This window comes from Rhipicephalus sanguineus, unplaced genomic scaffold (genome assembly GCF_013339695.2).
Source record: "Rhipicephalus sanguineus isolate Rsan-2018 unplaced genomic scaffold, BIME_Rsan_1.4 Seq215, whole genome shotgun sequence".
NCBI classification, from domain to species: domain Eukaryota; kingdom Metazoa; phylum Arthropoda; class Arachnida; order Ixodida; family Ixodidae; genus Rhipicephalus; species Rhipicephalus sanguineus.
The window spans coordinates 352,948-364,310 of NW_023614786.1; the positions used below are offsets into that span (position 1 = coordinate 352,948).

Consider the following 11,363-nt stretch of genomic DNA (forward strand, 5'->3'; position numbering starts at 1 on the left):
TAAAACGCGACATAATTATTTATGAACACAAAAAAGGTTATTTAAATATACAATAATTTGACTAGAAGTACGTTTATGAGCAACAAGAAAGAAAAAGTTCATTTGTATTCCAGGGGGTGTGCTGCTGCCCTAACCAGCCGGCCAATAGAAACTTCCGTGCGAAAATTTAAACGGACTCAGCCAACTCAACGCCTCAACGCCTCAACGCTCATGCAGCTCATGCTTCTTCTGTGATCGCAGTGCGCGCACTGCGCTTGTGCCCGTTAGTACCGAGTACTGTTTGTACAAGGCTGGTACTATCAGTCATTGCTAGTCTTCTGTAGTTACAGAGCCCCCGTTTAGCCGTTCATCACCTTGTGTTCACTTACGGAGCTACTTTCAACAGCCTGTGGTGAGTCTTCAACCCAGAGATGCCAAAGTCATCTTTTGCTAGCGCATCTTACACTTACGGGGTCCCCCACGTTGCCTCATCATTAATGTTATTTGTCTTTATTACGTTTCCTTTTTCCCGGCGCAAGGACGCTTCATGCGCGACGCATTCCTAGCCAGCCGTTGACGTTGTTTTGTTTACTTTGCAGTTCCTTGCTCGGATATGGGTGACAAAGAAAATCAGGTAATCAAGCACACTACTAGGCACATTTGTTGCGTCTTCAATGTAATATTACTTCCATGCGTGTCATGTGTTGTTACTGATCGCCGTAATTGTTGTAAACTGGCGCCGATAGTAGCGGTTGGGTCGGTTCTCATGACGGCCTCTTCCGTTACAGCCTCAAAACTCGACTGCTGCTGACGGTAGCTCGCAAGCAAAGACCGATGATGCCTCAAAGAAGAAAAGGCAAGCTCCTTCAACCTTGTAGAACTGGAACTTTCATGATTAAGCAGCGATTATTGCGATATGTGCAGGCTACTGGCACGTGTTCGACTAAATGTCATTATTCACAGGGCGAGCGCGGAGTGGCGCCTGCAGGATTTCGAAATAGGAAGGCCGCTGGGCAAAGGAAAGTTCGGAAATGTGTACCTAGCACGGGAGAAGAAGAGCAAGTTTGTTATTGCCCTCAAGGTAGGCACAGCTATCGCAACCGTTTCCTTTATGGCGAACAAGCGGCGGCTTCACCGCGCGCTGCTTATCTCTGCGCCGCAGTCATTGCAGTGGATATTTGTCTGTAGTTTTCAGAGGCTCCAACGATGGGGACATGCAGTTTGCACGAATAAGAACCCGAAATCTGATTTTTCACAGCACTCGTAAGTTATTACTGTCGCTGAAGCAGACAAGGCCGGAAAAATTGTTTTAGTGTGTGTCAAACAGACTAAGGTAACGTTCAGTAAATAGCAGTTCAATCGTGATGTACCGCATAACAACAGTTTACTAAACAGTGCTTAACATAAGTGATATGATACATGCACAGAAACTATACTATGTAGCTACTCTATTAACTTAATTTTGAGTGCCTTTACTGGCTCAGCGCATACAAATGCCCTTCTACTGAATGCTACAAAACAAGAACTGTAGACAGCTATGGTGTGCTGTGTTCACACCGTCTGCATTGCTAACCTGGCACCCAAATAGGACTGTTCTGCTTCCTCATTGTTATGGCTGGACATCGGAGCATATCCTTGTAAAACTTTCAGTTCGCGTCTACCGTTTAGTATCATAACGATGCATACTGCTCATCCGTTGATGCTGTGGAACTCGTCAATGTTGCCCGCAATGCCATCGTGTATTAGAAATTCAACACCATACTATTTCTTGTTGGAGATCTTTCTGTAACAGAGGATGTGGCTATTTGAATTTACCAATTTCATTGGCCTAGGTTTGTCCTTGTCCATCAAACACTGTAGGGCCTCAAAATCTATTTTTACGTGTAAAGCAAGGGCCCCTAGTACTGTGAACTAGTCATTAAAGAAAGCTGCAGCACTTTAATTCATTATATGCGCTAGTGATGAGAAAACATTTTCTTCAGTTAAGAAAGGGAGTGGACGATTGCTCTGCGTATTTCTGATGGCTGCTGACCTTCTATCCTGACAGGTCATGTTCAAGTCCCAGCTGCAGAGTAACAATGTTGAACACCAGCTACAAAGGGAAATTGAAATCCAATCACACCTCAGGTTTGTCTTTCACATTGCTCTTGTTTGTTTGGTTCGGTTAGATCTGCTATTTACTTGTCATGCAGCAGACTGAAAGATACTTTCTCTTTGTGCAGGCACCCACATATCCTGAGGCTATATGGGTATTTCCATGATGACACTAGAGTATATCTTATCCTTGAGTATGCTCCCAAAGGAGAATTGTACAAAGAACTCACCAAGGCCAAGATGTTTGATGACAAGAAGTCTGCAAGTGTAAGTCTTCCGATTGCAGTACAATCCTCAACCCTAACTGCCTGTGTAAACACAGTTCTAATTGATTACTTGCACAGAAATTCATTGCAGTTGCTATATTAGAAAACCACAAGCCAACTGATGGGGCTCCCAGTAGCTTGATCCATTTGTGTCTTGATGGCTCTGTCAAAGCCATAAATTCTAGTTATTGAGGTGACAGTAGTATGTTACTAATTTTATGATGTGCATGGAAGCTAATAGAACTCATTTAGCATTTGCAATACGTTTTGTTGGGCTAGTGGTTCATGACTTCTGAAGGAAAAAATTGTAGCGCAAAACAACACACGGACGTCTTTTTGTCACAGCAAGCCAAGAATGGCAGGGCCATTACCATCAAGTAGCGCCAGTCCCGTCCTCTCTGTCTGTCCGTGTGTTGCTTTGCGCTACAATTTTTTCCTTCAGAACTCGTTTAGCATTTGTGCAATTTATTATTCCATAGTGTTCACACTAGACCACATGTGCCAGTTGCACTTTCACAAACACACTGGAACACCAGCCATACCCCTGCTCACTTCAGCTTCAATACTCGGATGCTTCTTGTAAAGGCGTGCGAACACATTTTCTTGTCAAGGCCTGTACCTCCTGCATTGGCTGAGCAGCTACAGCATAACACTGCTAATCATAAGTTCGTGGTTCTGTTTCCAACCACATTTCAAAAGGGCCAAAATGCAGGAACTCTTGGGTACTTAGGTGGACATTGGAAGAACCCCGCATCGTTGAAATTAGTCCTACGCTGTGCTTTGCCTTGTAATCAAATTATGGATTGGCATGTAATGTCTGCATTGGCAGTAAACCTTGCCTCCTGGAAGCGTAGCAACAAGACAGTTCTATTTTTTTTCTAACATGTCCAGTAACAAACCAATGAATCTTGCATGCAAACATGCAGCGCTGCACTTCCCCTGGTGAAACTTTGGCGACGGGGCACGCTTGCCAGCAAACGTTCATTGGAATGTGAAGGCGTTGTGTGGAATTGTACCTTTTCCCAAACCTTATATTCTGGGTGATCGGTTGGGACATGTTAACGCGCATACTGTGAACCTTTGGCAAGCATTCACAGGATTAGAGTCTTCAACCTGCACAGAGCCCAAAAACTCACACTCAACCGTAGTGGTGAATGCAACCAGTTTGTACATATCCATAGTTAAAAACAGAGCAAGATAAACACCAAACTCGGTGCCCAATTGCAGACAAAAAGTGTGAGCAGCTTTTTTTCTTTACAATAAAAATTTAACTAATTAATGCAATATTGAAAATTCAAAACCAAATATGTAATTCTATCATTTTTATGAATCTCGTCTTTGCATAGAGTTGAAGTATCAACTTCAAGATTGGCGCCTAGAGAAACTGGTTGGGGGTGTTTGCGAAGCTCTGACACAGACCAATTTCCAATTTGTTCTTGAGAAACTAGGCAAGCAACGATGCCAAGTGATACTTCGAAAAATGTCGTGACAATAACGTGGGAACTTTCTGCAATATTCGAATACGAACAGAGCTGCCATAAGCGCAAAATCTATCTTAAACAGAAAATGCCTGCCTGGTGACACGCTTTCAGTAACAAACAACGTAAGAAACTGCAGACTTACTCAATGTCTCAAGCCTAACAGGGGTGCAACAGACGAATAGGATTTGTAGCAATTTTTGGAGCAGCAAAATGTTGCTTTTGGAGCACAAAAACCCAAATTTAGAGCAGGTTACGAAAAAAACCTGAATTTTTAGCACGAAATCCCAAATTTGGAGCAGGCGAACTTTTACAAAGGCGAACTTTTGTAAAAAAAAAAAAACGTGCAAAAACAAAAAAAAACGTACAAACCAATAAACATCAGCTAACTTGTGCATAGTGCACATGAACACTGCTATTTCAATAAAAGCAGTGTGTTGAGCCACCCCCAGTGCGAACAATGACTAAGTCCACATTAACAGTTGCAGGGTCTGTCGAATAATTCGACAGCAACTGTAAATGCTAATGTGGACCTGCGAACCTGGCAACCTCGAAATTCAGGAGATTCGTAAAGCAGGAGCAAGTGGGGGTGGAGAAAAAAGAAGACTGGCGTACATTTTTGTCTGTTTTCAAGGCCGCAGAAACGCCGTACGCAGCAGCTCCAAATGATTGCCAATAATTTTTTAGACGTCGGCGATCATACTAGTACTCATCATTTCATGGCGCATGCACGAATGAGTCATTAAGGTACAAAATGTACTGTGTCCCTGACAGCTAGTACTAAAGGCTCCTTCTAAATCTCGGTACGCTTTTCCGCAGGACACTAGTGTGTTGCGGCAAAACTGGCTTAAAAAACGTTCTCGATGCAATAAAACAAGCAGCAGGAAATTTGAGAACCACTGTCCTTTTTTATTGCGATAGCAATTATATGGACACTGTCGACGGGTTTTTGACGTCATGTTCAGTGTTCCATATAAAATCTAAATTGATAACATCCCCCGGCGCGTAGTATGTTCTACCGCGGGTAAAAGCGCGCGAGTGCAGGCGACGAACGCGGCTGAAGCAGAGATCAAACGAGCCAGCGTATCTCCGTGGCTCAGAGGGCACATGCGATAACCACTCCGCTCGGGAGGACTGCCATCGAAGCAGAGAGGAAACGCCCCGCCCGTCTTGAACAAGCATGAAAAGACGTGAGGGGGGGGAGGGATGTCGCTCGAGTAGCAACATCTTTGAAATTTGATTCTAAAGGCGTGGTCGCGATTGCTGGCGCGCGCTATCTCGGCAGCCATCAGGGGGCGGCTCGTATACCCCTCTACATGCTGCGCTCTCAATGCGAAGACACTGTACAGAAAGAGCATCTTTCCCTAGAGCGGCCGTATTCTCTAACACTAATGTTTTGTAGAGGTATGCGAGATCGGATACAAACGAGTTTGCTGCCAACCTCACTTCGTATAACATTACAATTTGTTGCTATCGCGTTCATTGCTTCGTTCTTGTGGTGAAACTGTTACTTTTTTCTTTTCTTTCACGGGGGTTAGGGTTAGGGTCTGCGCATCTGTATTGGATGATGCCCACACTGCAGATGACCAACGTGGCCTCCATTTCTCGCTAAAATTTGCGCAACTGAGAAATTTTGAAGCTGGTCAGGCATTTTGGCGCAGCGTGGCACAATTTCAACAAATTCGCAGTTTTGGCGCAGCTGTTGCATCCCTGGCCTAAGCATGATGACAGAACGTTAGCACGCATTGAAAGAAATTGGGAAGCCTGCACGCCAATTGCTGGCCTAAAACAGCCAGAAAACTCTTTGTGATGCTGACATCTGTCACAAAAGCCATTCAGATACATGGCAGTAGCAGATAATAATGAAACTGGCATGCTTTCATCGGGGCCCTTTGGCTGGCATTGCAAGGGGGTCATGCAAGTTTGTAAAAAGTTCCATTCAAAAGATTCTTAGCTTCCCAGACGGCATCTTGAAGCTTCCAGTGATTAACAAAAATTTGGACTGGTGGCCTTTAAATGCAATAAACTTATCGAAATTAGCCTTGAAATAAAGCTTTGTCTTAATGCTTTGCCTTGCTTATGTCCACAGTGCTGTGACTAGCCGTCTCTGCAGCATTATTCTTCGTGCAGTGATGGTCTTTCTTTTTCATTTTTTTCCCCCCTCGAACAGTACATCTATCAAGTCTGTGATGCCCTGAAGTACTGCCACAGCAAAAAGGTCATACATCGAGACATAAAACCAGAAAACATCCTTATTGGCGCCAACGGTATGCTCAAGATTGCAGACTTTGGTTGGTCTGTACATGCCCCATCATCAAGGTGTGTTCTTCATTTCATTTACTTTGGGCCCAAACTGTGGCTTGGACTGTATGCCTAATTGTTTACACGCAGCCTTTAAAAAGACACTAAAATGCAACAGTGAATCGGTTAGAGTGATTATCCAAGAAATGTACTTCCATGAATTTCACTATCGTATGTTGGTTAATAAAAAAGAAATGAAGACCAGCCTCCAAAGTTTCATTTTTAAATTTCGCGCTCATATCCCTGCACGCAAATGTCAGCATGACGTCATATATTTTGAAGTGTTTTGTATTTTGGTCACATTGGCTCAACAAAATTTCCTGAAACTTGGTACATTAAGCCCCTGTTAGCTGGCAACGTACTCCATTTTTACCGCTTGTGAACTATGTAGGCTTCAGCAGACGCCCTAGAAATCTATGACGCCACGGCAAGTTGGTGTAGGAACTTCAGTATGGCGACACCACCTGCATTTTTCTTTTAGCGTGTTGTCTCGCTTACCAGCCGTCTTCTTGTGTTAAGAGTTGTGCTTTTTGTGTTGTGAAAGGGTAATTTACCCGAGTGTACTGTACAGATTGTTTTTTTTTTTTTCTGTTTAGTGTCCCTTTAAATTTCCCCAAGTGCCAAATGACGGCCTTACAGTCGTCTGGGAGAAGCTATACAAAGCACATATCGTCGCATATTCAACTGAATGCATACACAAGTTCTTCACTGTGCAAGGCAATCGAGGGCCTCGATCTCTGACGCATGCTTGCGACAGTTGACATGGATTGCTTTGACAATTTCCTGTTGCGTCTCCCTCCTGTGACCGTACAATATGGTGGTGTTGGCAAATCGGGGGACACGTTCACAATTACCGTATTGGTGTGACAGGTTTGAGCTAGCTTGGCCTTTAAGGCAATTGTAGTACATATTCTCACAGGCACAGATTAGTGCGGCACGGTCTGCTCAATATACACATGGTTGTAGGAAAGTGAAACTGAATAACCACTGATGTGGCATGGGACAGAACTGTTCAAGTCTCACTTGGCAGCCACTTTTTCTTAGCCTTTTGGCTTCATTATTCACAGTCAATGTTGGCACAAGCCTACCCAACTTGTTGGGATGCAGAAATTAAAACCTGAATGTTAAGCAAGGAGTTACCCTCTTAAGGCAGTGGGCCAGTACATGTGCATAGAAAGGCGCACCGCTAGCAGTGTTGTACGGAACGGCGTTCCAAGGAACCACGTTCCTTTTTAGAGGAACGCCACCGTTCCATTGAGGATCGGTGAAACGGTAACTCGTTACGTTTGCGTAGGAACGGCATAGAGAATGGCGTTCCTTCTGTAAAAGTTCCTCAGCATTGAACAGGCGCCCGCACACAGCACATCATGCAGAACAGGGTGGATGGGCGACCGCGTGAGGCGTAAGAATCTACCGCTCGCCTGTCACTTGACTATGCTGCATCCTGGTTTTCACTTTAAGGCGCCCGCCGGGGGCGCAGGAAAGCGCGCGATGTCAAGACCGACCACGCGCAGGAGGAACAGCTGATTTTTTTTTTTTTTTTCTTTTTGTCTGAGCCAGTCTGACAGCAATCACGGGCCGTTCTTAAGTGGAGAACTTGTACTTGACATTCGAGAATCATCGAACCCCATTGTAAGGCTGCCGCCAGGAAAGGGCACGCAATTTTTTACCTCGGCGACCTTTTTGTTCTGCCAACTCAAAAGCAGCTTTTGTGTGTGAGGGGGGGGGGCGCTGCGTATTTGGGCAATTCTGCTGCGCGTCCCCATGGCCTTGTCAGCATAGGGAAAAGTGGGGGAGCCGACTTACTGTAGTCAAGGCGTTTACGCATGGTTTCGTGGAGTTTTCGAACAGCGTGAATAATCGTCACGAATCTGGTGTTTGACGCGCGTGGGACACAGGAGCCAATCAGAACGCCAGAGGCCGCAGAAAATGAGTGAAGCACCGATCTGCAACTTTTATTATAGTTCAGTTCAACAGCCGCCGCACTGATGTCTGTCATGCAATAAACGATGCGCGTACATACAGCGCCATAGCTCGACAAACTCACTCATGAGTCCATTCACTGAGACTCACTCAGACTCAGATCGAGCCGGGAGTCTGAGTGAGTCCGGGTGAGTGATATTTTGGGGAGCTGGAGTCCGAGTGAGTCCAATTAAGAAAAATTTTAGTGAGCCTGCATCCGAGTGAGTCTAGTTAAGGAAACTTTGGTGAGTCCGAGTCCAAGTGAGCCCTAAGGGCAAAATATTTCTTGAGTGAGTCTGAGTGAGCTCCATATTTTTTGCCGACCTATGGTTCTATCTACTAGACTTTAGCATTACAATAAGCCTTATATCACATCTAGACTCACGCCGACTAACACTTACTTCAACGCACTAGCGTTCATACGCCCGATCAATATTTATTGATCAGAGGAGTGAGTTAAGGAGGGGGGGAGGTCACAGCACCTATTCCCTCAAACTCTTTCAAGGGGAGTTCTTGGTAAAACAATCTCGTTCGAGTCTATGCTTCAATGAAAATGTCCTTACTGGATTGCAACCACTGATAACTCGTATTTGAAGGTACGAGATCAAAAGGAACCAAGTAGAGCACCGATTATGCGAAATATTGGTGTTAAACACCATTTACAGCGTGTTCGAAAATGCCATTTATATGCTAATGGACTCATGAGTCGACTCACTCAGACTCGGATAGAGCCGTGAGTCCGAGTGAGTAATATTTTGGTGAGTTTGAGTACGAGTGAGTCCGGCTGAAAAATATTTCAGTGAGTCTAAGTACGAGTGAGTCCGGTTGAAGAAAATTTTGTTGAGTCTAAGTGAGCTCTAAGGGCAAAATATTTCATGAGTGACTCTGAGTGAGCTCCAGGTTTTTTGCCGACCTATGTCCAGCGCTACATTCTTGTTGCGCGCGCTGAGCCTGCCCTCGCCCCTACGACCACGGTGGACTTGTCCCTATTTGTGTAGAACATGGCAGTACCCTCAAGCACTTCATGGAATGGCTCTTCAATATTGCCAACGAAGTGCTGACAAGAAAACAGGTTCCTCAGTCGGATACCAACATCGATATGTGACTCTTGCTGAGTGCGAACAAGGGACTTTTAAAGATGCGAATATGTATCCTAGACATTATTTTCTACTCACACTGCGGTATTCAATCAGCACTCATTAAATGCCTATGTGTTGTTCTTTTCGATGTGGTTTCCTGTGCAAGAAACTTATAAGCGCAGTATTATGACGGCGCATTTGATGACTGACGTGGGTAGTCCATGTGCTGAACTTGTAATAGACAAGCACAAAAGTTGCAGTTAGGCATGTCTGTAGTATGGCCGGTGGTCTCTAAAAAATGCATCTAGGAGCGTTTCTTTAAATTCATTTTATCTACATATAAGCTACTGCCGGCGATGTCAAATTTGTAAAATATATGTAGCTCGATGTTAGCTTTAAATTGCTCCCCTTATTTCGCCTCGAGGTTATCCGGCACTATATTTTGATTGAAAATTCAAATGCAACGTAAAAGTAACGACACGTTCCAATTTTCGAAAAGTAACTGGAACGCGTTCCTTTCTCATTGAGAAACCTATAACGGGAACTCGTTCCAAGATTGGAAAGGAACGAGCCTTCGTTCCTGTTTTAGAGGAATGTGTACAACGCTGACCGCTAGTTTCATATACTCATTTTGCTCAAAAGCCTGCTGCCTCCCTGCTGCCCTTAGGAGGAAGCCTTTCCTTTGGAAAGCAGTCTCTCTCAATTTGTCTGCCTCTGCACTGAGCCTGTCAACCGTTACACAGGGTCATCATTTTTCATCTCGGAACAGAAACAATACAGCGCTATATCATTTTCTTTACTTGCTTTGTACAATCCAAGCTATAAGTCAACAGTGACTTCACTGACCCCAAGTCGTGCTTCCAACGAAGTGGCTTGTGGAGAACACCCCCAACAAGTTGGGGAATTGGATGCAGCACTTGCTCATGCACTCGGACATGAACTCTAAGCCACTGGGATAGCTAGGAACCAAATCTGCAACCTCGTGCTTACTAGCAAAGTGCCATAGCTGCTTAGTCATTGTGGCACATTGACATTGAAAACTGAGCAGTGCAATGCATGGATTGCTTACCCTGCAGGCGCGCCACCATGTGTGGCACCATGGACTATCTTCCCGCCAGAGATGATCGAAAACAGTGTCTACGATGAAAAAGTGGACCTCTGGGCCGTTGGTATCCTGATCTACGAGTTCCTTGTAGGTAGGCCCCCATTTGAGGCAAACACTACTGCAGCGACGTACGACCGAATTCGCCGTGTGGACCTTCGGTTTCCAGCTCACGTCTCGGATGATGCCAAGGATCTTATTTCCAGGGTGAGTATTCATGTCGTATATCTTGCCCTTTTGTTCTTTAATTGTTGCACGATACCGAGATGAAGGATGCAGCCGAGGACTGTAGAAGGTTAGATGGGATGATGAAATTAAGAAACTTGCAGGTAAAAAAAATGGAAACGGCTTGCGGAGGATGGGGTAATTTGGATATCATTCGAAAAGGCCTTTGGCCTGCAGTGTACATTAAAAAAGAAAAAAAGGCTTATAAATGTTGATGTCTTCTCCATACGTACCAAGCTGCATATAACAAACCTACAAGCTGTGAAAATGTCTTAGACAAGAATACTGCTAAAGTTAGGTGTAATACTACCATATGTTATGTAACACAAAATAAAATGCATTAATAAAGCCCAATTTAACAAAAAGTAAGACGTCTACCTCCACTATGGGTGTGCTAATGCAGACAATACCTCATGCGTAGTTTCCTCTAGTCATTGCTACGAATAGCAGAAAGGCGTTTGGGGTTGTTCAGTCAATCAGCCTTTTACATTTCCCTGTGCTGCTATCTGCCATTTTGGTAGGGACCGAGACGACCGTACGGCCAGAACAAAAGCCACCGAGGTCGTACGGCGTTTCGCGACTTTTCCGCTAGGGGAAGGGCGCCGTGGCATTGTGAAAAAGGCGGATTAGAACCTCTAAGGAATTTGTTTTTGGACTGCCCATTGCCGTTCCATTCAAGCGCACATTGCTTCCTCCCTAAAGTCCATGAACTTCACTTTTCTTCCTCTTTCTTTTTTTTTTTTTTCAGCTACTGAAAAAGGATCCTAAGCAGAGGCCAACCATTGAAGAAGTTATGGCGCATCCTTGGGTCACAAGCAATCTGGAACCTAGCTTGTAATTGTATATTAATAGACTTGTATAAGAGTTTAAATTGGAG

The 11,363-nt window shown here is 44.5% G+C and overlaps 1 protein-coding gene across 1 annotated transcript; it reads left to right on the plus strand.

The window, feature by feature from the left end:
- Window positions 1–151: 151 nt before the first annotated feature.
- LOC119376725 (aurora kinase A-like) lies at window positions 152–11,363 on the plus strand. The gene is given in 10 exon segments (XM_049411470.1): window positions 152–391; window positions 579–613; window positions 768–835; window positions 943–1,060; window positions 2,027–2,106; window positions 2,202–2,340; window positions 5,988–6,136; window positions 10,236–10,269; window positions 10,271–10,468; window positions 11,235–11,363. Coding segments are annotated over 9 exon segments (897 nt in total). The 5' UTR covers window positions 152–391; window positions 579–592; the 3' UTR covers window positions 11,325–11,363.